General features: G+C 39.7%; 1 protein-coding gene across 1 annotated transcript in view; it reads left to right on the forward strand.

Annotated features, from left to right (window-relative positions):
* Window positions 1-26,556, forward strand: part of BZW2 (basic leucine zipper and W2 domains 2) — a 56,597-nt gene that overhangs the window by 21,811 nt on the left and 8,230 nt on the right. Inside the window, exons 4-11 of the mRNA XM_080383703.1 lie at window positions 4,265-4,441; window positions 5,588-5,691; window positions 8,615-8,680; window positions 14,987-15,122; window positions 18,602-18,711; window positions 21,221-21,391; window positions 21,870-22,016; window positions 26,019-26,157. Of these exons, the coding sequence (XP_080239829.1) occupies window positions 4,265-4,441; window positions 5,588-5,691; window positions 8,615-8,680; window positions 14,987-15,122; window positions 18,602-18,711; window positions 21,221-21,391; window positions 21,870-22,016; window positions 26,019-26,157 (1,050 nt within the window). The remainder of the gene's footprint in view (window positions 1-4,264; window positions 4,442-5,587; window positions 5,692-8,614; window positions 8,681-14,986; window positions 15,123-18,601; window positions 18,712-21,220; window positions 21,392-21,869; window positions 22,017-26,018; window positions 26,158-26,556) is intronic.

Below are 26,556 nucleotides of genomic sequence, written 5' to 3' on the forward strand. Positions count from 1 at the left end.
GGGGGTGGGAAGTGTCTGGAAGACTGGGGGGGTGTTTTGGATTGTTTTTTTTTTTGAGAGATTACTTAAATGGGGTTTGGGATATTAAACGGCTTTAATGTAAAATTTTTAACACGCAAACACTTCTTTATGTGCTTAAAGCATAAAATCTCTTCTTCAGTTATGGTGGGGGCCTGCTTAGAAAATTGTAGATACCTGTTTTCTTTCTGGAGGAGGAGGGCTTGAGGTAGAGAAATGGCTTCTTAGCATGTCTGTTGCCTTCTCTTTGTATATACTTTTGGTATCATAATCATAGCAGTGTCACAGACTGTTATATCCTGGACTTAGACTCGAAGATGCTATTAGGTTTTTTTTGTGCTGACTTTCAGTGTATCAGGGAGTCTTGGGATTTCACCCAGACAGGACAGAGTACAGCGGCTGTGGTTTCACCATGGCATTTTCAGTTATCAGAGACGATGCTGTTGTGTGTAGCAGGCAGGCAGGTAGCAGGGTCTGAAATGCACAAATTCTGGGGAAAGTGAGCTGGCTGAGAGATGACTCCTTGTTCTTACCAGTTGATTTGTGTCCCATCATACTCTTTCTGCTTCTGGAGCTGCCAGGAGCACTGCCATCTGAGGAGACAGTGGAAGTGTGACATGGCCATCAGGCATCCAATAAAAATAATTGTCCATATGAACTATTATCACGGGTCAGCTAGCTGCAACTGATCTCCGAATATGAACAATTTCTGAGATTTTCATAGAGCAAAAAAGGAAGATGATACATTTTTTTTCTTTGAAGTTTGAAAGCATGCTTAGTGTCTAAAATAAGAGAGAGGACTATGAAGGAGGAGATTGTAAATCCTACTTCTTCCAGGTCTATTAGATAACCTAATAAAAGGTATAAACCTTGCCTCCAGCATACGTAGTGGCAGGCATTAAAATCACGTTAAAAGATTTGAAGGAAAAAAATCTTCCATGCCATAAATGGAAGAACCTTCTGAGGGAAGGAAGCATGTCACAGGTCCATATCAAGTTTTTAGCAATCTGGGTAAAGAAAATAGCTTGGTTAGTTCTTAGTATAATCTCCATACCTGTTGAATACTGCTTTTTTTTCTTGAGGGTCAGCAGTAGTTGGCTTCTGGCTAGTATTTGTGCTTGTAGTGCAGATACATGGGCTGTGGATTGTGTTGACTGCACGCATGCAAATTGATGTCTTTGCGTGTTCTGAAATGGAAGAGGAAGGAATAGGAATAGTAAAAATGCCAGTAGGTAGTAAGGAAAGTTTATGTATCCGGACAGTTGGCAAATACCTGTAGGACAAAAAGCTTCCCAAAGCATTAACAGGAACAAATAGCGTTTAAAGCAAGCTGACAAGCAATACCCGACACCCAAGTTTGTTCCTGTAGTATAGGTAACATAGAGTTAATATTGGCTAAAAAGATGGTGCAAAAAGGTAAATGTCAGCATAAAAGAAAGCTAAGCAAAATTATGCATATTATTTTCAGGAAGAAAATTATCCAATAAAAAGTCAATTTTAACACCTTTACATTAACGTGAAGTCAGAAGAAGGACCAAACAGGGCATCTCATTTTTCTCCCAGAGAAATACAGTTGTGGGCCTTCTGCTGAGGAGTTAAGATTAATTCTTAAGGAGAGAGGTTTAAATGTACTTTGTGATTTCTAACAAGTAAAAGAAAGGAAATAAGGAACATGATGAAAATGAAAAGCTGTGTATAGCACTGCTACATTGGGTATTGTATGCATCACATCTGCAAGCTACACCTGCCTCCGCTAGCCCATGATTGAAACTGTGCTTGTTCAGCAATTGTGTACTTGACAGCTCAACATACTGTCACCACTTCTTGATGATGGCTTCTTACTCACCCTGTTGTACTACATCAGCATATTCCTCTTCAATACATTAGCTTGGTAGGAAAATGTTTCAATAAAATTATAAATAATTTTTCATGCAATGAGTTTACCTCCTCTTCCTGTGTAAATTTTTAGATTGTGATAGACAAGAAAATGATAGGGTACTCTAGATGAGAGGACAACTTCTGGGACAGGAGAAGAATCTCTTTAAAATAGCTAAGAAATACTAATCATAATGTTTGTGTTTGTACTGAGCAATGTGTACCCATAATGCCAGGCATATAATACCTTTCAGTTTAGATGTGAACATCTTAAATTTTTAGACAAAATAAATAAATTTGAAAAAGTAATATGGGGGGAGGGGGTTAACTCCTCTATTAAGACAGAACTCTGTCTTCTTACTGGTTTATGAGTCATCAGACATTATTTTTTAACCTCCAAATAATACATACTTATTTGGTAAACAGAAAGAGAATAATTATATTCAGATACTTGCTTATGGGTGGAGTGGGGTTTCTTGTGGGCAAATAAAACTGCCTGAAGTACACGTACCAAAGTACTTTACACTTCAGTAAAAGGCTTGTTTGTTTGTGGGTTGGTTGTTTCGGGTCATTTTAATGCTTCAAGTTGGAATTCCGAGAGCTGAAACGGAGTATTTCGTAACCGATCTGATAGCTCAGATGGGATTCCAGTAGTATGCCTCTTTGTAGGCATTTCTCCAGAGCAAAGGCACGTTCTTTAGTTTCTCCACTTGACCCTCTATGGGTTGTCCACCATGGGCATGCCCTGCAGATATGGGAGAGGGTTACTCAGTTGCAGACTCCAGATTTTCATCACAGCTGAAAGCTGGGGTAACAAAGCTGAGAGCCTGAATATCTCCAGGGTCTGGGGTGAAGTAAAAACCTGGGAAGAAGTCACTTGCAGTCCAGAGAAGGGGCATACTGGTAGTTTATTGGTTGACAAGAGCTTGATAGGGGAGAATCTAGGTTGACACTGTGGTTGTATGCCTCACTTCAGGATGAGCTGGAGTTGGGAGCAGGTGGTTTTGTGAGCATATATGTGGGTATCCGTGGAGTTGAGTAATCCTCAACTGTGGTCTGAGGAGGATAGATTTGGGGGATGAGGCAGCAAGCCGTGTGGAGATGGGTAATGGAGTTGACAAGCCACTAAAAGCTAGGCATAGCAGGGGATTTCTGGAAAATAAGGTGATGCTCACTTTACCAGCACTTCTGAGCACTTGACAGACAGCCCTGCAGCTGCTGTTGGCTGGGTGCTGCCCAGCTCCTTGGAAGGACTGGTTAACTGGTCTCTGGAGCTTCCCAGTGGCCTGGGATGCTGAATGGAAGGGACTGCTTTGCGCCTCCCAGACAGGTTTGTTGTGGGGGAAGGGGATGCATTAGAAGAGGGGGAGAATGTGCAAGTGATGCACTGAAGGTGGTAGAATGAGTGCACCCCAGGAGCAAACAAACTTGCTTTTTGAGTGCCATAGAACAGCTCCCGGGTTTATTTCTGGAGTTCAGAGTTATTTTGATGGCAACAAGCATTTCGTGTGTGCCTTTGTATAAAGGCTGGAATTTATTTTGTTAGGAAACTTCAAGTGTCTGCGGTAAGCTGTTCACAGGCTGCAAGGAAAAGCAGCAGGAGGTATGGGTAAATCTACCTGGCTTTATCTGGAGGTTGCAGTTATATATGTTGTGACTAATGGCCTTGACGTAGGGATGTCTTCTGCAGGTCAGACTGTACCTTAATCGAGTTCAACCAGGGACAGCTGTAGCAAATGCAGTGTGAGCACTGCATTTCTGTGTTCCCTAGTACTCTTAAGTCTGTGAATATGAAAGATAAATTCTTGGGTTATACTACGTTGCCTGATCCTAAATGTTTACACAAAACCTGTTTTTATTAATACCTTGATCTCATCTTTTCCTGAAGACTTGTCTCTTTTGAAAACATTTTAGGTATGGGACCATAGTTATTTAGAGAAAAATACTGAGAAATGAAAAACAGCGTGTTCCTACAGTGAGATTACGCACACATTACTGACATTCCCTTTACTCTGCTATGAGATTTAGCAATGCATAATGATAGGCACATTCGATATCCTCAATTAGAGAAGTAAGATTATGAAATTTGAAGACAATTTCAATAGTTGCTTTTCCTCCTCTTTATTTACTTGTTCCTGTATGTTTGTGTTTTGGTGTTGAGGGAATGAGAAGAAGGAAGCAAGGGTAAACACTGCAAAATTTCCAGAGGCAATAAAAGTCAAAGAAAGAAACTTTTGGTGTGTTGACCAGAATGGGGAGAATATGTTTAGGTGCCATGGTCATTTCAGTTGTTGGTAGATACAGGCTTTTAACAGAAAGTCTGAAAAGTGACTCTCTCTCTCCTTTTCCTTCTCTGTTATCTCTGTTCTAGATGAAAAGGAGAAATTTGAACCCACAGTCTTCAGGGATACGATTGTCCAAGGCCTCAATGAAGCTGGGAGTGACCTGGAAGCTATAGCCAAGTTTCTGGATGCAACAGGCTCACGACTTGATTATCGCCGCTATGCCGACACACTCTTTGATATTTTGGTAGCTGGCAGCATGCTAGGTAACCTGCAGTGTACCTGATACAGAATTTTGATGATCAGCCTTTGCTTCTTTTAAGATTCTGTCGTCTTTTACAAACTGGAAATTATAAACGATTACAGTTGCACTTCTGTAGATGTTTATTGCATCTTGTCTCATAGCATTGTTTGTTGTTTGTAGTGCAGTAATACCTAGGGACTTGATTGTGTGAGGAATTCTGCAAATATCACAAAAGGCTACTGCTCTGAGAAGCCTTCAGTCTGTGCTGAAACAGTGTATAAAAGCACAGCAAAAAAATGCAAAAAACGTAGCAGGGGAAACAGGAAATCATTAGCATTAAAATGTTGTTACAACACTGCAGTTATTAGCTATTGCAAAGCTTGCTTTGTGGACATTGCAACAAAGGCTAATGAAGAGGAGAAGTGAAAGATGAGTGCTTTGTGGATGTTTGTGGGGCATTTCTCCCAAGTATTAGTGGCAGCTTGGGCAAAAACATGCCTTTCACCTTCCTCTGTATTTTGGGTAAGTTGGCGCTTTTTCCTGGCCATACTGGTTTGATTCCTGCTTCCTGCTCTTCAGTATGCAAGAAGAAAAGACGTTTTTGTAAGACGAGGTAATGCAGGAAACAAAACCCAGTGGAAATACCCAGGAAGAAAGCCCTCAACAAAATAAGCCCGGAGAAGACTTTGCAGCAGTGTTCTGAATGTTTATGTGGGCCTGGTAAGCATTAGAGGGGTTAGGAGGATGTTCCAAGTCCTCAAATCAGTAACAGAGTGCTGATGCTTTTCTCTTTGGAAAGGATTTACATTATTGTGGAGTTTAAAGCAGTAGTTAAAATATGCGCAGAAGTTACTCTCCAACCCATACTTACTTGATCACACTTAGTGCTCTCAAAACCAGCTGAGATTACTTAGTGTGAACTGAATCTCTCAGTCCTGTGAGGTCAAGGTGCAGCATGTCAGCCATCTGTCCCTTCTGCCAGGTGCCACCACAGCCTTGCAAAGCTCAGTTCCCCCCTCTGTTCACCCCTCTTCGCTTCTTTCTCTTACCCTTGCTTTTTACCACAGTGATAACAACATAAGACTTCCTAGATGTATTGAAACTTGTAATTGTATAACAGTCTCTAAAGTAAGGCATTGTTTCTTGACTCTTTCTTTCTTTCTTTTAGCTCCGGGAGGCACACGCATTGATGACAATGACAAGACCAAGATGACCAATCACTGTGTATTTTTTGCAGATGAAGACCATGATGCCATCCGAAATTATGCTCAGGTCAGTAAAGGCGTGGTTCATTACTGTTTTCCATTTATGTATCAAAGGGGATTACAGTGGAACATCTGCAGGCTGTCTAGGCTGCAACAGGTTAGTTAGAGGGCAATTGAAAATCCAGTTAACCAGTAATCTGCCCTAATTTATAAATTTTAGGTAAGAAAATAGGATGTCTAAGATAATCTGATCACAGCTGGCAATGCTTTCTTTTAAAGAAAGGAGTCTTATTTCAGTCTGCTCTTGGTTCAGTATTTTTAGACACGATCCTGATTATTTTTGTTGACCATTTCTGTATGCAGCCTGAAAGATTTGTATGAGCGTACTTCTAGAAACACATGAATTGTGTCAAAAATATAGCTTGTATCAGAAATAGTGTGGCCAGCAGGGCTAGGGAAGTGATCATTCCCCTGTACTCGGCACTGGTGAGGCCGTACCTCAAATACTGGGTTCAGTGTTGGGCCCCTCACTACAAGAAAGACACTGAGGTGCTGGAGCGTGTCTAGAGAAGGGCAACGAGGCTGTTGAAGGGTCTGGAGAACAAGTCTTGCTGAGGGAACTGGGGTTGTTTAGCTTGGAGAAAAGGAGGGTCAGGGGAGACCTTATTGCTCTCTACAGCTGCCTGAAGGGAGGTTGTAGCGAGGTGGGTGTTGGTCTCTTCTCCCAGGTAACAAGCGATAGGACAAGAGGAGACAGCTTCATGTTGTACCAGGGAGGTTTAGATTGGATATTTAGATGGAAAAAAATTTAATCAAAAGGGTTGTCACACATTGGGACGGCTTGCCCAGGGAAGTGGTTGAGTCACCATCCCTGGAGGTGTTTAAAAAGCATGTAGATGTGGGGGAACACGGTTTAGTGATGGACTCAGGAGCGCTAGGGTAATGGTTGGACTTGATCTTAAAGGTCTTTCCTAGTCTAAATGGTTCTATGAAGTATATGAATGACAAAAAAATATAAAGCTCATGCCTCCGAGCTTCAGTTGTGTAAGAGTAGCTCAAGTTAGGAGTTGTGCATATATTCCAAGAGCTTTCATTTCTCTTACATATGTGATATATAATTTCTTCTTGCAGGAATAAGGCTTGCACAAATAGGCCTGTGTGAAATAAAAACAAAAAAGCAACAAAGCCTAAAACATTGTTGAAGAGAAGCTAACATTGTGTGACACTCTAACGGATTGTGATAACTATGTGAGAAAATACAGTAAGAATTCTATTGAAAGCTTTATTGAAAGTTGGAACCCACCATGCAATTCTGGATACAAGTAGGACTGCATAAAAATGCAACACCGTTTAAACTCCCTTATATCAAAAGTCTATTGTTAATTAAGTAATGTATTTATCTTTTAAAATAACTAGTTATTATCAGGATGCTGGAGACAGTGAATGAAAGCATAAAAGCCACTGTCCCTGCTTAAGGAGTTGAGGGTGGTAAGTTGCTGAAAAGGTTCATGGTTGATTTTAAAGGATGCCGAGTTCAGCATCTGCATCAGTAACAAATATTTGCTAAATGGCAGAAAGGTCCTTTAAAAAACACATCTTTGATAGTCTGAAAAAGTGAAATACACAAGATACACTTATTTCTGGAAAGGGAGTCAATATTATCAGCTTTATCATCTCTTACAAACGGGTATTTACCTCAGGAAAATCTGTTATTGGTAAAAGCATTGATTCTGTCGTCTTGAATTTTAGTATTTTTGGTAAATGTTTGGTAACAAAAATTGGCAGTACCAGTCCCTCAAGGAGAATTTTTTTTAAAGTAAAAGGTCGCATGTTAGAAAATGGAAAGGGGAGGACTTCAGGATTTGAAGTGAAATTTTCAGTGTATTCACTGCATTTCAAACCAAAAGACACAAAAATAAGTCAACATTTTGTAGTTAATGTCTGAAGAGATGTATTGTTTTATATACCTCAGCAGGTTTTTTTCATGCGTGATGGGAAGTAAAGCTCTTACTGTATTATAAAAAAGTGGAGTTAGACTAAAACAGTGTTTGGAGCTTCCTTATCTTCTAGGTAATTTCTTACTCTGCCTCACAAATGAACTAGTAGTGTGGCTTTTTTTTTGTGGTTTCAGTCAAAGACTGAAAAGTTTTCAAGGAAAAATACTAAAGCTCATGTTGCTATATTAGCAGTTTATTTGCTTATGAAGTGTAAATTGCCATTTACAAGGGCTTCTGAAAATACACAAAACTGTTTGGAGATGTGAACAAGATGCTAGCTTACATTTTCATCTTACACCTAATTTTATTAGAATTCTGTATATCTCTGCCTCTCAGCATGGCCACAACTTGATTTTTTCACTTGTTCGACAAAGATCCTGCATCTATTGAAGATGCCCAGCAGTGCCTGACTGCCTCACTCCATTGGCTTACACCTGACAACTTCCCCAGAGAGCAGAGCGCTGCATTACCAGGGGAAGGGTGCAGATTTAACCTCCCTCTCCTCCTCCTTTCCCTTTCTTTTGATCTATGGATAGGGTGAAAAGTAGTGTATGGATGAAATTTTGAGAAATACGAAAAAGACCGTTCTCAAACTGCAGTAAATTCTGATTCATACATTCCTCTGTGAAGCAAGAATTGCAAAACTTGTATTTTTCCACTCGTGAACAAACTAATAGAGAGGGATGTTTCGTGGTCTGCCATGAGATAGACAATGCAACACATAATTGCAGATATACTCTGCTGGCTGCTTAATTCCTGGAAACAATGTCAAAGGAGAACTGTGGAATATTAGAGTGTGAGAAGCCAGTAGTGCTTCCTACTTTTTCTTTCCTTCTGTGGAGACAACAAAAAGAAAAAACTGTCTTATCATGGATTAGTCAAAAGATATTCTTTATGGATTCAGTAGTGGCAGTCTTGTTTGCCTTTTTTTGTAGAGAGGGATGGCTGTGATTGTTACAGTTAAATTTTAAGTTTATCTATGTTTATCTTTAGGTCTTCAATAAACTTATCAGGAGATACAAATACCTGGAGAAAGCATTTGAAGATGAAATCAAAAAGGTAATGTTGGTGGCAGTCTCCTCTTTAGTGTTAATATTTCTTACCCTATGTCTAATATAATTGTATATATACAAATGTGGCACCGTTACATGCTTTATTTAGCTCTACTGGAAAAGAGGATGGAATCTACAGATGGTAGCTTTAGTGTGCAAATTTAGCTCTGTGGGAATACTGCTGACAGCACTTGAAGTAGAGTAATTCTGAATTAATGCTTCCTTTGGTTGCTTTGACCATACCCATCTTCTTATCCCAGGCTTTTTTGTGCAGATCTTCGATGTGTTTTGGGGTGTAGCTCTTAACAAGAGGTGGTGTTACTGTCCTAACAGAACAGCTCTCTGTGATTTTCCCATAGAAGAGGTGCAAATCAGCTGTGCAGAATGGCACCTGATGTACGAGTATTAAACTACTGCTGCACTGTGGAATGAATCCTAACCACAAGTTTTTGTATTCAAGGTCATAGATATGTGCAAGGGAAAGTCATCACCGCTGGCTGAGTGCTCAGGATTTGCCTGTTAAGACTGTAGTGGATATTTGTGGATATTGTCTTGGTTTGTGATACTGAATTTTAAGGAGGCAGGAGAAACCTGGCCTGGGTGGAAATTTTTGAAAAACAAAATACAGATTTGTTTTGTCTGTTTTGAGTTCCTAGTAACAAATGTATCTTTTTCTAATGGTCTGAATAATAAACACTGGGCTGTGCTGTAAGTTAACAGGCATGCTGATAATGGTAAAACCTGACCTGTGAGTAAAATACTATGTCTGTTGAAAGCATTTCCATATTATTTAAACATTAGAAAGATGGCTGCAAAAGTCAAGTGAGGGTAAGTGTGGAAGTGATGCCTTACCACCACCTCTTGTGGCTGAATAAATTTGGCTCAGATTTATACATTCTTGCTTATATAGGAAATTATTTTTGCACTTGTGGCCAGCATGCCTATCAGCTGATGCTGGTTGCTCAATACATCATTCTAAAGACCTAAATTTACCTCTGTCCCCACGAAAATCTAATGTTCTTGCTGTTAATTACTATAATCACTGACATGAGAAGCGCTGACTCATAACATTCAAGTTTCAGAGTGTTCAGCATATTAAGCAAATACCATGTCAATTCAAGCCGCCTCCTCTCTCTTCTGTAACTTGCTTGGCTTCGAACCCTCTAAGTTCCTAAGAATTCACTTTGCACACTTAATGACAAGATGAAACTGGTTAATATATAATAATTTGACTCTTCAGCTGAAGAACAAGTGCCCCCGATGTAAAGTTTAGCCATATGCTAGCTTGAGAGAAGGAAATTATTTGAGGTGCAGTGTGACTGGAGTCATGCTACTAATTTAAAGCCATGGGAAGCATCCTAGTCATGGAAGTGGGGAGTCAGAGTGGGTTTGTTCACCTTGCAGACTGCAGGTCTCTATTTTGTGTACATGCTTTTTGTATACTTTTCAGTGTCACATTACATCTTACATGACAGATCATGGGATTAGGTCTGCATCGTGGTCCCAGGCTGAGGAGAAATTTTTTCTATCTGCCCTTCCTTCATCACCCTTAGTGCTGGTGCAAATCTCGGTGTGGCTCCTGGGGACCTGGCCTTTCAGTGTGGGTGCCAGGTGTGCCCTCTTCCTTGGTTATTGCAGTTTATCAAAGAATTAGAAACTAGAAAGGTGGTTGTGAAGGTCTTTGGGCCTGTGTATTGCACCTGCTCTGTCATTGCCTTAAAACCCTTGAGGACTGTTCATAGATGCCTTTTGCTTACCTTCTGCCTCCCTCTGCTTGTGTGAACCCACCAAGTGACTGTCATCTTGCTGATGAAGCTGCTGGGTTTTTAACTGTTTAATGCTTTAACCCCTGTGTTCAATAACTTCTATAAGAGTAGGTGCTCATAGAGGGTCAGAAGATAGATAAATCAGTATTTCTAGGTGTTTCTGTAAGATTTAGTAGTTCAAAGACTACTGCAGTTGGTGGTTAGAAAAGCAAAAGTGACTCCTTGATGTTGTTTCATGGGTTGTCCCAGCAATGGAAGTGATTTTTCTGGCAGATTCATTAGGCAGCTAGAGCACTTGGGGGAAAATTTGCTCTCCTCACAGAAGAAGTCATGCTGAAAAAACCGAAGGCAATACCAGCAGTTTTACTGTAAAAAAGCAGATGGTGTCAGTGGGACTTCTCTTTCAAGAGAGATTGTCTTAAATGGCAGTATTTGTACAAGTATTTGCTTTTTGTCTTCCAGTTCAAAATTCTGCCATTAGGACATTATTATTTCCCAGCACCTTTCCCTTTTTTGTCTGCTTCTGGCTTTCAGTTGTTTCATTTCTTAACTCTGTACCCCAAAAATTGCCAGTTGTTCTTTCTTCTAGTGACATAAGCAAATCATACCTCTGAAGTTTTATGTCTAAATTCTTTTGTGCAAGCAATTTCAACAGAAGACAAAGATGATTAAGTGCATTGTTGACCTGCTGTTTTTTGACATAGGCAGTTTTAAGTTCATATGAGCACTGCCCAGTATACTGGCATAGACCTATGACAGCATTTTGCAATAATTTCAGTAAAATTCTCAGTTCCAAATTTATGTTCATCTTTCTTACGTATGTATTTCTGTTCAGGTCAGTGGATGAAGAATGCAATATTAGCTGTTTATATAGTATGTTTGCATGTTTAAGTAGCATTCCGTATAGGTGTTTTTACTATCAAAATTGGGTTAAAGTACAGGTAAGTACATTTTTGGTCTTAACAGCGGTAAATACTACTAAATCGTATGAGGCTGTCATACGTACTGGGCGATGTTACGAGGTCCTTTGTGGTCCTGTTTTCCTAATGAAAGAACCCTAAATCAACTTGGGACATTTCATAAGAGGAGACTAACATTCTGAGATTAAATGGGGAGTAAATATAGATGCTTCAAGTCAGCTAAATGAAAGGCAAGAATCGGTCAGCAGGTATCTGTTGTTAGCTGCCTTCTCCATTGCTGACAATTCAGTGCTGTCTACAAATGTGACAAACTATCAGATGCTAAACCAACAGATCAGTTCAGATAATGAAGATATAAGAAGACACCACACTCCTGTGTGGATAAAATTCCTTAATTTTCACTATCAAGGTTTCCAGATCACAAGAGGAGAGCAGAAGCACTTGTTTTTCTTGTATGCTTTTTAACATTGCATGTATGTCTTTACTTGTGCATATCTTTTGTGCCCAGAAGACTTTTTCTTTAAAGGCAGAAATAGCATGAAACAGCACATTAGGTCTGGTCTTGTGCTTATTAGGCATTCTGAACTCCCACTTAAATAGGTGGGAGTTCTTAAAGCTATGAGAGAAGTACAAAATGTTGAGCCAGAACTGTGCATTTTATGTCTGGAATCAGTCTGTATCTGTAACAAAAGCAGCAAAGCCAGTGCTTCGCTAACAGCAGGGAAGCATCAGCTTGGAGAACTTTCTGTGGGTGATTTGGTACTATTCTGAAGTGACTTGGACATTCTGTGACTTCCCTGCTGAGGTGTGTAATCATGATGGTAAAAGAAAAGCTCTTAAAGTAAACAGCAATAAAAATCTAAAACAACAGCTTTGAACCGAATGTTTTGTTCTTTTTGATGGTTTTTAAGTAGGTTCATTAGAGGTTTTATTCATCCTATCACCCAGTCTCCCTCTAAATCAGACTGTTTCACAATTGCTTGAAAGTATAGAATATTATCCTTGAACAGCAGAAAATGACATGTACATTTATTGAGCTGCTTTTAAAAAATATTAGTAAAGCAAAAATTATGCTAGTAGCACCAACAGTGGTTTAAATACTGAGAGATGTGTAGGAGATGAGATTGCTGCTCAGAACATACTGCAATGGGGTACAGTTCAAGAACCCTATAATTCAGATTTATGCTAAGAGACTTGCAAGATACATGTTTCAAAAGAAGGGGAAGAGGATGAGTCTGTGGACTTCATAGGTAGGTGATTTCAGGCCTTACAAAATATTTGAACAAATACAGATTTCTCAAAACCAGAGTTGATAAATATTTGGATGTCCTTCTCTTAGAATCCTTTTCTACCTTGGACTGCATAATTCTGGCTTTGCAGCTGAATTTCCTGCCGGTTTTGCTTTTATGACTCAAATCTGAAAAGAATGGGTGAAACTGTTCATGATCTAGTCCTTACTGACAAAATCCAGTGGAGGTTATAGCTCAGAAGTATGTCAAAACCTGGTCTGTCATGTTAAAGTAATCAGTGTGACCACTTTGTAATCAGAATAGTCATCTTTGCTTGCATGGGAGCAGAAGGAAAAAGAGTTAAGTAGGCTATACAGAAATCTAAAGCTGTTTCCTCTTTGTTAACATTCTCAGTCTTAGTAGTTACAGTAAAGAACAAGAGGTCTAATTCCAGCATTTTTTTTGTTGTTGTGCAGATCTCATTTTGGTACAGTATTATTGATAAAGTTTATATAAAGAAAGCTTTAAATCCCCAGGCCTCCATTTTACACTAGGCTTATATTGAAATTCTGTTAAAAAGTCTTATTAAATGTGGCCCTGGAGTTCCTTTTCCTGCACCATTATATGGACCAGTTAATTGCTGCATTTGGAAATTCAGCACACCGCTTCTCTCTCCTCCATATATTTAGAAATAATAATTCCATTCGTCTGCATCCCAAATTTTTCATACATTTTTTGGTTGTGGGTCACAGTTTGTTGAAATAAAATTACACCTTGAGATTTTATAGTTTCATAATTCTTCTTTTAAGCTAAAACTGCATGTTGCAGTCATTTGGCTGAAGCCTGCTAAAAAAACCCAGAGGATTTGTCTGTGGCTGAATCATTCAGGCCTGTGTAAGCTGTAATTTTAAAGCTGATGTTATGATGTAAGTACCACCGAATGAATGAGTTTTTTTTAGTTCTGTTCGCTGATACAGAGCAGAGCTATTCATAAAACAAGACGTGAGTTTTAATAACTAACTTCATTATTTATCCAGACTTTTAAAGTATCACTACATTCAGAAAGGTTTGCAGTTAATTATAGGTTGCTTAGGTATCTTGGAGAAGAGCTCTGACGCTCTGTGGTAACAAACAAGCACTGGAGTGTGTGATATGCTGTCCCTTTGTATGGGTAGAATTTGGTAATTAAGAAATACCCTTAATTTGGAAACTGGGTGGGAATTTTCCATCAGAATGAGCTGTTCTGCTTTGATTGCATCTGTTGCTCATTTGGAGAAGGAAAAAGGGTATCATGACAGCAGAAGGTAGTGAATAAAGTGCTGGTAGCTGAACAAGGAAATGAGAGTTCCATTTTAACTCCAGAAATGGATGTCTGCAGTCTTTTTTTTTATTTTTTTTTTGTGTGTGTGTGGTGGCAGTAAATTTGGAAGTGAGCTTCTGATGGAGTCAGCAGCTTTTTGCAACGAATGAAGCTGCCCTTTGCTGTCTAGCCTCCTTTTTCCCATCACCCATATTGTGATTGCTAACGTGTTAACAGTAATGCTAGTGACAAAATCTCGTTTTGCACAACTTTTTTCCTGGTGTAAAGGAAAAGAGGTCTAATGTACTTCATCAATGCGCTTTCAAGTAATTAATTTTGACATATGATATTAAGATATTTAAAATAAACTTAATTGCCATTTTTGGACTTTTAAGTTAAATACATGGTTCAGATCTTCTAGCATTTAAGGTGTTAAGATTTGCAATCCTTCTTCAACCTATCTCTTTCCTCTTGTAATTAGTAGTGGGAATGGTGAGGTTTTAAAGCAGGTTTTGTTCCTGTCTGTCTTTTGTCAGCTTTATCAAGAATGTCTGAACTTTACATGTATCTCTTATTTTAGCCAATAGAAAATCTGTTGTGATTGTGTTGTGTTCTCTTCCCCAAAAGGAAAACGGGAAACTTTCTCATCCTTCTTTTGTTTGTATAAGTAATAGTTTTTGTAAGCTAGAAAATACACTACAGCTGTGCGGGGCTTAGTCCAAAGTCTGAATACGTGAATGGGCAGGCTCCTGTCAGCCTGTTGAAATCAGTAAGTCTGCCATCCTGTAATTTGTGGGTCTCGAGCCTTTACCAAGCATTTCTGGTTTTACCCATATATATGTATATTTGGATTGTCTCCCTGAGTAAGGCTGTATTCCACATGCTTACATTCTTACAAAAAGTGAAATTACAAGAATCAGTGAAATAGTATTGCCATGTTTCAGGACAGATTTTGACATGTTTGCTATTAATTATAGTGGGACTTCTTGAGAAAGAAGAACTTAACTGTGCTAACATTAGTCTTTACTTGTTTTCATTGCCTACGGCTCAACTCCTTTTTTTTTTTTTTTTTTTTTCTTCCCGTTGTCTGACCCACAGCTTCTGCTGTTTCTTAAAGCCTTTACTGAGACAGAACAGACAAAGCTGGCAATGCTTTCTGGCATCCTGTTAGCCAACGGGACTCTTCCTGCTACAATTTTAACAAGCCTCTTCACTGACAGTATAGTCAAAGAAGGTAATTTTCTATATGGTCTTTTTTCTTATATCAGCTTTAATAGGGGATGTATTTTATTGCAACATTTTATACATTGGAAGCTTGTAACTGTACAACAGAAATCAGTATTTTAATGCAGAAGCATATACAGACAGCAATGGCTAACATACTTTATGAAATCTAGTAAGAGGGTGGTCAAGTATAGGAAAAAGGCAACAAAAAGCAAAAACAAACCCCAAAGGAGTTATGTTTTTTGGAAGTTATACATGTGTGTGCAAAATTGTACAATATATGTATTATTGTGATACTATAAAAGTGTGGAGTATAACATCTATTCCTGAGATATGTCTACTAGGATTTTTTCAAGTGTTGCCAATATTGTGTGAATTTGAGTGTGAAGCGGGACAGCGAGCACATACAGGCCAACTGGATACTGCAGAATAAAAAAGCCCCTCAAACCTTTATTTTTGCCCTCATACCAGTAGTGATCAGATTGATACACTTTCCCACGGACTTGTATTCACCATGTAATGAGTAACTGTTCTTTCAGTCTTAGGTTATAATGTCTTTTTGGGATGAGTTTTTTTTTTTTTGAGGGTTTTTATTTGGTTACTTATTTATAGCCATCAGCCTTGGAGTTCTGATTTCCCACATGCTTGTTCAACGATGTCTCTCTCTGCCAGTTACTGTCTACCTGAAATAATTACAAATGCACTGTCAGTGCTGAACAGTTTACACAAAATCTTTTTGGTTTTGTTAAAGAACTATATATTAGCTAAAATTTATTCTAATCTTCATTTAAAAAAAACGTATTCTAACTTCATGTTCTCATTTGCAGCATGATAATCATTACATTTGTTTTCGAAATGCTGCAGAAAGAAAAGGCACAGCTGCAGCTTTGCTCTGTCATCACTCGCAGCTTTCAGAATCAAAATTAAAGTAGGAGAAAATTCAAACAAGCACTAATCCATGTGTTACGGTGATTGCCTGCAATTTTTTTTAAAGCGTAGTCTGTTCCTAGTTATGGGGAAAGACAAGAGGCATATGAAAACTCGTATTTTTTTAAAACTCAAGCAATTTGTTATATTTTAAATTTAACATTTTAGGAATACAATTGTTATGTAGGAATCCTAGAACAAATTCCATTTGCATTATGGACTTATGTTTCTGGGAGCCCTAAACTTTTCTCAGGAGCTTACATATACTTTTGGTTCTTGATTTATATATACTAAAAACATACCTGGGTCAGCATTGGAGGAAAAGATTTTTCAATCAGTGTCCTGAAATAGATCTTTTATGGAAGAATAATTAAAGATGCAAAGATAATTGAGAAACAGGAAAAAGAGCAAGGCTTAAAACAGGTTATAAAAATAAGCTTGATACATTCTTTGACTTACAAAAACCCATGCTGCCCGCAGGGAAAGTTAAAATACATGAGGAAACGATTAGGTGAGCTGAGGGAGTTGTTGATCAGCATGGGAATTGTAATACTATCAAGGAATTGGCTGAAAGTGAGATAAGGGTAGATTGCAGACAGGAGATCTGTCAAGCTTGAGGGCAGATACCAAATTCGTTTTAGTATTACTTATTTTCAGTGTTGTCATTACTTTTACTGTGATGTATAGGTGTAAAAAAAATGTTGGGGGGGGATGTCTCTAGCAGGGACAAAGAAGGGTCTAGACAGTGGTGGAACATCATCAGGGTTAGTGTACCCTTCTTGTCACCCATGCTGGAAGACCAGTGCAAATGCAAAGAGCAGCTAATGGCATTCATCAATAAAATGAATGGCTGAAGTTACTTCCTGCAAATTGGGGGGGGGGGGGGGGGGGGGCAGGGGCAGGGGGAAGCAGAAAAAGAAAAGAGCTATTTAAAGGAAAAGACAGTAGCAGCACATATAGGAACTGGCCAGTGATAAATTTGGTCTGTAAACTACAAGTTTGAAAACGTCTGTGAGTAGTGAAGCCCTAGAACAATCTTCCTCTAATACTGGTACTGACATAAAACTTGTTTTGTTTTGAGCTAAAACTTGAAAAAGGGTTTAGGACATGGGCACTGGGACAGTGCATTGTGACAGAGACTGTTCCATTCAATTTTGGTATTGAACACATAAGCCCCATGTTGGATATGCTGAACTGTGTTCGCAGGTTCAGAAATCAGAGGTGGAAGTTACGCCTAGGTCCCCTGTTGGTGGACCAGGCTTTGTGAGTCTTGACTGGTCAGCCTACGGTACTTAAAATTGCTGCATCACGCTGATTTCACTTTGAACCTGCTGTACACATGTAAAACAAGCCCGAAGTTGTATTTGTAGGCTTCTCTTGGCGTGGTTTTGAGCATCCATGGTTCCACACAGTTGTAATGCAAGATCCTTAAAGTAGTACTAAGCTCTAGAAATAAGGTTGTCAAAACTGTCGTAACAGTCAAGATCTGTAATGAATGTTAATGAAGTTTACACTGCTCTGGGAATAATTTCTTCTGTTCTTGTTTGATGACTCATTTAGTCAATCCTGGAAGTAAAAAGAATGGATATCTATCTATAAAGTGCAATTACTAAGAATGATGAAGCTACTTCCTACCAGTATGTCCCATGTAGCTCTCGGAGCTTCAGGACTGTTGGGAGGTGAAACAGAAAACTGTAACAACCGGCTGTAGCATAGTGTACCATTATCATTATCACCACTCTCCATAGCACTGTAAATGTTGATATGAGTGTAGTACAGAGAAGCATAACTGGCCTGTCAAGGACCTTTCTCAAGGATGAGCTGGGTCTCCATCTCAGACCGTTCAGCTTCCTTCAGCTCCCTGCACTTGCTACTCGCAGCCAAGAGGCCAGAGCAGAGCCGTGGTGGTGCTCTCTAGGAAATAGGAGGTGTGGGGCTAATGGTTTGTTAGCTTCCCTGGGAAACCTACAGCTAGCCGAGGTAGAGTTCATTTGATTTGATGCACAAAACACTAAGTTGTATTTTAAGGAAGGAGTTTTTCCACTTAAAATAGTATTTGTGCCTGGTCCTACCAGCTACTAAATGCCTCCTAGGAGGACAGGGTACAATCAGTTTCCTTTAAGTTGCAGTCATTTAACCCTGTTCCAGGACTTGCTTAAAAGCTCTTTGAAGATATGTTTTTTTCACTTCTTATTCCTAACTATCCTTTACTATTTTGTGCCTTCATTTCCGTACTGATCTATTGTGTAACTTTTCCTTTTGCATTGGAATTGGTCTGTAAATTGAGGAGGTAGGAAAAAAAATTGCAGAGAAAATCTTTGAACAAGTGAATGGATGATGAGTGATACAAAAAGAAAAGATTTTCAAACAATCTAGCATACTTCAGAAAATTAATACTGCATGAAAGAAAACAAAAAACATTTCAGCTCTATATGTTTGGTCCCATTGTCATGAATGTATGGACATTCCATATTCTTGTAACAATGTTGTAACCTTGTAATTCTTATGCCCATCTCTAATTCATGTTGAAAATTGCTGAAGTGTGTGTTTTCTCTCAAACAGGAATTGCAGCCTCTTTTGCTGTAAAGCTTTTTAAGGCATGGATGGCAGAGAAAGATGCCAATTCTGTTACCTCTGCTTTAAGAAAAGCCAACCTTGATAAGAGATTGCTAGTAAGTACAAGATATTTTCAATAACCCTTATGTCTCCTTAGGAAAGAGAAGGAAATAAAATCAGATGGTAGTTTGCTGTAAGCATGTAAACTCCCCCTCAGACTCTTACCTTTTTTTATTTTTTTCCAAATATTTTGAATCACAGCAATATTCATATGGCTGTAGCATTCATATAGGTTCAGGGATATTAAATATCACATGTTTTTACATTCTGTCTCTATTTATCCTGTGGTTAAATGCCTTCTGAAAGACTGTGTATATGGGGCTTGGGAATTAATTAAATGTGTGGTTTTTTTCTTAACCACTGCTAACAAAACAAACCACCAGCAGCTTTGTGCGGACTTTTATTTTTTTTGAATTATGTTTTACTTTTTTAAATAATAAAGTGTAAAGTGTTACGAGTAGAATATAAGGTTCCAAAGTGACAGTGTTTAAATAGTATAGCAAAAGGACAGTAAGCTAATTTTCTACAGCAGTAGCCATCTGGGTAGCGTAACTGGCCCTGCAGTGATGACAGCAGACCTAGCAGGAGCAATGCAGGAAGGCTTTTCAGCCTTTGGACTCCAAACCTGTGTTCTGGCTTTGTAGCAATGGCCTGAGGTATTTAGAGTATACATGAATATGCAGCAATGTCATGTGCCTTTCTCTCCCAGTGTCTGTCTGAAGATCATTAGGGGGTTTTTAATCCTCAAAAAGATTTCTGCTGTGATAATCCAGTCAAATGTGCTACATCTTGTGTAGCACTGCCTGGAGAATGTCAGTAGTATTTCCTGTTTCTGCCTCAATAATTTATGATTAAGGAAAAATCTTTCAGAAATGAAGCAGCCTCCCACACCCCTTCATCTCTTCAATTAGTATTTGATTTTAAGACTCCAAGTCATAAAAAATTTGCCGTAAAGCTGGGAAATGGGCTAATTACACTGTTTATTAGAGAGAGGAAAAAAGCAAACTGCGTCTTATTTCTATTTGAAACTTGACTGACTTAAACTTTCAGCTGTTGGCTCTCATTATGCTGCTATATTAAACAACTACAAAGTAACAGATGATGTGGCCTGGCATAGATGGCTTCATGAAACTGTCGTCTTAATCTCATTTTTAGTAAGTAACCAGATTGAGGGTCTCTAGCTTCTTTGCAACAACAACAAAAAAATGCTGTCCCACAAGTTGTTGTTAGATGGTGTCCTGGTTTAGCCCCGGCTGGTAGGCTGGTAATTAAGTACCACGCAGCCACTCTCTCACACACCCCCTCACCCAGAGGGATGGGGAGGAGAGTTGGAAAGGAATGTAAAACTCGAGGGTTGAGATAAGAGCAATTTAGTAATTGAAATAGAATAAAAATGAAAGAACAATAATAACGATGGCAAAAGTTGTAAAAAAAAAAAAAAAAAGAGGGAGGGAAAGAATAAAATCGAGAGGGAAAGGAAGAAAGAAACACGCAGTGCACAATGCGGCTGCTCACCACCTGCCAGCTGATGCCCAGCCAGCCCCCGAGCAACGACCTGCCCGCCCCAGCCAACCCCCAGGTATATATACCAGGCGTGCCGTCCCATGGTATGGAATACTGCTTTGGCTAGTGCGGGTCAGCTGTCCTGGCTGTGTCCCCTCCCAATTCCTTGTGCCCCTCCAGCCTTTTCACTAACAAGGCCTGAGGAACTGAAAAGTCTTTGACTTAGTATAAATGTTACTTAGCAGCAACTAAAACCATCAGCGTGTTATCAACGTTGTTCTCACATCAAAGCTAAACCACAGCACCACACTAGCTTCTAAGAAGATAATTAACTCTATCCCAGCTGAAACCAGGACAGATGATGGTTAGCTGGGTGGTGAGCAAATGACATTTAATCCTTGTCAAGATGGCACATTTGCTGTAGCAAAGTTTAAGAATATTTTCAAATTTTCTAAGTAGCTGGACTTTAATAAATCATAGATTGACAGTGTCTTTGAATTAGAAATGCCTACAGGAGGTAATGCAATACATAGTGGGTTTTGTGATTTTTTTTAAATGATGCATTAGTGATTGCTACTCTGCTGCGCAACGATCACATCAGGCCAGGGTGCCTGGGCCACTTACATATTGCTAAGTGCGGTGGTTTTTTTAAGAGGGAAGTGTGTGGAGGCACTGAGAGGGCACAGTAAAGGTGCTTCGCATATAATGGCTTTACCATCTATTCCTTTGTACTTTCCCTACAAGACTCTTGGAATCTGGAAAAAGTGTAGTTTCTGTGGGGGCTGTTTTGAGCCACATCTTTACGTCACAGCTATTCATAAGTACATGCAGTTCACACGGACTGAGTTTTAGGGTTTTTGCATAACCAGGCATCGTTTTTCCCCTCCGCTGTAATGAAACACGAGTGAACTGTTGATTTTTCCAGTGTTAATGTAAGCATTGAGTTTTTTCAAGTGCAGTACCAGGTGACTCCCATTGTTCATTCTTAAAAAATGTTCCTTCTATTCTGTCGAGAGTCACAATTGGTTATTTATTTAACAGAGAGCCTTCCTGTCTTTTTAGGAACTATTTCCAGCCAACCGGCAGAATGTGGACCATTTTGCCAAGTATTTTACTGAAGCAGGTCTAAAAGAGCTCTCAGATTTCCTTAGAGTTCAGCAGTCACTGGGGACTCGTAAAGAACTTCAAAAAGAGCTGCAAGAACGTCTCTCTCAGGAATGCCCAATTAAAGAGGTAAAGAGTGGGGTTTTTTTACAACTTTCTGTTCAAATAATCATAGTCAAAGACCTAAATTAATACTAGGTTGAGAGAAACAGGTATGAATGCCACATAGATTTCTTCTGTTTTTCTGTTAATTATTTTAATTTATTCATCAGTTCACTCTGCTTAAGGCTAAAGCAACAAAACATCCTCTGGATTTATAAGTGCAGCTGCCTACAGGGTGGGGGGTTTTGTTCAGTTATGCTCGGTGGAATGTATTTCATTTAACGACATTAACTGTTAGGTTGGAGAGGAGGAACAAAACTTGTAGTCAAGTTATAGTAACGTTGCTAAATAAAAGCATGCTAAATGTTTTTTTTTAAATTATTATTGTTGTTTTTATTTTGTTTCTTATTACTTCTATATTGTGGTGTTATTTGTAAATGACTGCAAGTATTGAAGTCAGCATCGGTTTTGGCTGATTGGAAACATTACTTATTTCCTGCTCCAGGTAGTGCTTTATGTAAAAGAGGAAATGAAAAGAAATGAGCTGCCAGAGCCGGCAGTGATTGGTCTCCTGTGGACCTGTGTCATGAATGCTGTGGAATGGAACAAGAAAGAAGAGCTGGTTGCAGAGCAGGCCCTCAAACATCTAAAGGTGAGTGCATGTGTACAGAGTGGAAGGGCTGTTGTGAATTAACAGAATACATTCTACAGCTGTCAAGTTTTTACCTGTTCAAATCCAGGAGACTGAAGAATTCTGAGGACTGATACTGAGCACATCAAGCATTGTGTGTAGTCCCTTCTCCCTTGGTTAAGTGAATGCAAAGTTGAGGTAGTTCAGACTATCGAATGCCCTGAGGCATACAGTGCAAAGAGCCAGCGCAAACTGTGGTGGTCGCAGCCTGAGCGCCTCTGCATTGTGCTTTCTCAGTGCAACAGGTCCTGAAAGGCTCCTTGCACTGGGGACGGGGCTAAGCAAATGCCTCAGCGTTTGGTTGGACCTGCCTGCAGAACTGCCTTTGCAATGTCTTTGCAAGAAGCAAAGACGTCTTGGGAGCATGGTGAGGCTGCACCTGCGCTGGCTTTGCACAGAGGTAGTTAGATCTAGACAGGGTACTGAGCTCAGAATCTGTGAAATGGTTGTTGCTGATGTTGACTGTGGGAGCTGGATACTCAATGACTTGTCAACTAACGAGCCAGGAGCTGGCTTGAGAGCATGTGCACTCTATAGTGTGGTTACTCTCATCCAGGTACCATCCTTGTGGATGAGAGAACAGAATGCTTAGGAAGGCAGGCTGCAGTTTGCTAAGTGATGACAGATTGCAGTATCATGGTTGGTACAAAAACCTTATGACCCTGGAGTGCAAGAAGACCCCAAAACCGAAAAACAATGTGGAGTTGTTATGGTTGGTATTACTCATCCAAGTCTGAAGGAATCGTGTGGTGCAAGACACTTTAATGGAGAACAGAGGCAGAAGCTTTTCAGCAGTTAGTCCTTTTAAGCTGGTAAACCGCGAGCAAGAGAATACTCCCTCATAGCCAGGGCTGCAAAGATTTGCCCTAAGACAGAAGCAATCTTTACTTTATTCTGTATGATAGAATGGATTTTAAGCTTGATCTGAATTCCTTTCTTCTCCATGTTGGATGCCTCTACATATTTGGAGTTCCCACATTGGATTAGCTCTTACTACTGTTGTCCTACCAAACCTGAATTTGGTTTCCCAATCAGTCATCCTAGAAGTGTAGTCTCTTGGGATCTTATGTAGTCTTTGATAGTAAAATTGAATGCTTTGAAGTCTGTCTTCTGAAGTGACCCAAATAGCAGTAAAAAGATGAGGTAGTTCTCAGAAGGAGGAAAGACATTGTTTTTCTTTTTGATGTAATAATTGATCATATCTCTTCAAGTTGCAATAGAGTATCCACTGAGAGTTATTGTCTTAGTACTGCAGGGCAAATTAACAAACGCTTTTTGGAGTATTTGAACACTGGGAAAAGAGAGGCATAGCTGGCTTAGTGTAAATATTGTTGACTGGATGCTTAGTCCTATGCATCTCACTGACCCAAGCCGTCAGCTATGTGTGTAACCCCACTCATTTTGCCTATGTAAGACGGACATCTTTGCAGCTACATCTGCTGCCTAAAAACAAAGGACAAGTGTGTATGGGGTATTTACTATTTGCACTTACAGGTAAGATTTTAACAGAAGCAGGAGAAATAGAAATTTAGACTTCGCTAAATGTTATCTTTACATTTCCATGTTAAAAAATGAACAGCATTTGTTTCACATCCTTCCTCTGTGGATAGATGGAGACGATCTTGGATTCCTCTCTTTGGGCTCTCAGCTGACCGCCCCAATGTGTGAGTCAGCTCCCAAACTGAGGTTAGCAATGTTAGCATGAAAGAACCCAGCTCCTGTGCGCTCCTGTGTGTCAACATGCCCTGAAACTATCACGGAGTCGTTTCACCCTGGTGGTGTGAGTCAGGATGTGTATGAAGACGTACTTGACATGGGACATGCCTGGTGGTGGGATTTATTCCTGTATGGCTGTACCTGACAGATAACTTCAACAAAGCACAGCTCCCAAAGCTTTGACATCTGGGTACCAGTCTCTTCAGTTTATTAGATTTCTTTTAGTAAGCTGTGTACAAGGGACCCCTGAAAAGATGTATCAAGGCACAGAACGGTGACCCAGTTTACAGTTCTTAACAAGCCTTACTGCATGGGTGGCTTCCCAGTGGAGGTGGTGGGCAGCCATGAACCAGCGTACTCGGGCAGTGCAGTAAATGTCATGCCTGCCGTCCATATGACAGAACTGGCAGGAGAGATGCACTCAGAAGGAGACAGGGCAAGCTGCTAAACCCTGAATCTTACAGGATAAGCTCCTTATTGTCCCAGTAACCTTGCCGTGACACTGGGGCTTAGCCCCTGGGTCACCCTCAGACGAGACGTTCCCCATATCTGGAGGATGCTCCACACCCAATTCGCACTGCAGGCAAGGCTGGGATATGAGCTTCGTGACACTGCAGCTGCTGACCCGCTGCTACCTAACCCGAGGCAAATAGAAAATGTTGCCACTTAGCTCAGCCAGCAAAGCAGAAGCTAATTCTATGGTTCCTTAGTCAGTTAGACACTTGTGAAACTTACAAGTCTGTACCGGTTGAGGAGTGATAGAGGCATGTGAAGAGAGCTAGTCAGATGTGGCAAGATGAAGGTGTTGTCTAAATTGAAAATATAGGATTTTTATTATAAATTACTTAATGCTTATAAACAGCTGCACCTCACAAACCTGGGGATGGGGGTGGGTTCTGCTGAGGCTGTAAAATAAACAAACTGCAATGTGTATTGCCCCGCCTGCCTGCAGCTTGCCTAGATAACCAGCTGGATGGTTCAAGGACCAAAACAGAAAAATGGAGGGTCTTGCACAGACTGCGCAAGTTTTGCAGTGCTTCTACCAAAACAGTAACATCGTTTCTAAGGACTTGGCTGTACCTGCCAGAAGTGGAAAAACTCAACCTCTGGTGTTAGCTACGTCTAGTAATTTATCATAGGTACTTTTAAAAGGAGTTTCTTCCAAAAGTAGTAATACTGTCTGCCTTCGTAGCTGCTCTTGTTACAGTTGCTGTGTGATTTCTTGCTCTTTCTTTAAATTAATAGCTGATAATTATTTTGCAGAAGACATTCTGGACCTTTCAAATTTCAGTTGATTTTCATGTTTTTGAATAGTTTTTTTCCGCAGATCATATTGAGTAAAACCCTCAGGATTTAGCCTCTTGTAGACAACTCCTGAAGTGGATGTACTTTTGAGCATGCCCATCAGTGCTGTGGGTGGTGGGTCATTTGTTACTGGCCAGCATCCATTGGCAGCCCTGGTTGCACAGACCAGAACTCTGTGATATCAGGCCACTGCAAATCCAGCTGAAAAACACTAAACTGAGAGTGTCACTGAAAATTATGAAGAAAGGCTGAACTGATCAGTGCAAGAACAATTTAAACAGTAACCTTCACGTACATTTGGCTGGGGGCTCTGAAGATCAAGGGTAATTCATCTTCCCTTCAGCTCTGAAAAATGCTCTTAATATTGCACTAAATTTAAGATCACAGTCTTAGCTGGACTCATTACAGCGTAAGAGGAAAGGAAATTGGAGAAATACGGATATAAATACTGTAGGAAAGAGTGAACAGGATATGATCCTTTAATGTAATTTTTAATTTTAAGATCTGAAATAAGAGGGGGGAAAATGCATAACAAAGAAGTTTTTTATTTATCTTTTATTACATTAATAAACTCTGGGAAAAGACAATGAAATGTACTGCTACTGTCATGTCAGAATAACGTTAGCAGTTAATATCGTGGTTTGAAAACGTTGCTGTTCACCAAAGCAAAGATTGTCATGATACTCGGATGATGATAATGAGAAAACATAATGACACTTGATCACAGTTAACTGGGATTAATTTAATTCCATTTCCTGGGACTTCTGAAACCGCTGTGAAACTAGAGATTTGTATTTTCATACACTTAATCCTTAGATGTCTTACATCGTGAACATCAATAAAGCATCACTCCTGAATCAGTAGCATGCTACCTTGTGAGAAGTACAAACAGCAGTACTGACATTGACATGTATTTTGGTTTTTACCCTCTCTTCCTTTCAGCAATATGCCCCCCTGCTTGCTGTGTTCAGCACTCAAGGCCAGTCAGAGCTGATTCTTCTCCAGAAGGTGCAGGAGTACTGTTATGACAACATCCACTTCATGAAAGCCTTTCAGAAGATAGTGGTACTCTTTTATAAAGGTAAAAATTTATATTCACTCTTCTATACTGTGAGTGGTTGGCATAGGGAATCCACACAGCTGTGATGGGATAGGAAACAGACATTCTCAGAGTATTGCATACAAGAAGGTTGTGTTGGAGTTGAACCCTGAAAGACGCTTTGATAGTTCAAAGGAGCGTGTGGCAGCAGGAAAAGCCAAAACAAGCCCTTCTCCCTCTGTTGCGTTCATCCTGTAGTCAAGAAGCACCAGCAGGAGCCAGGCACCATCAACAGTCTGTTCAAGTGCAGTTTAGTCCTTGTATAAAACCAGTTCTAGGAAGATGTTTCTACAAATTCCTGGCGGATTTAAAAAGTAGATTAGAGCTTGGTTTTAAGAAACCTTGAAATTGCAAACCCTCTTGGTAGGAAGATGTTTTTTT

The sequence above is a fragment of the Falco punctatus genome (assembly GCF_963210335.1).
Source record: "Falco punctatus genome assembly, chromosome: 4".
NCBI lineage: Eukaryota > Metazoa > Chordata > Aves > Falconiformes > Falconidae > Falco > Falco punctatus.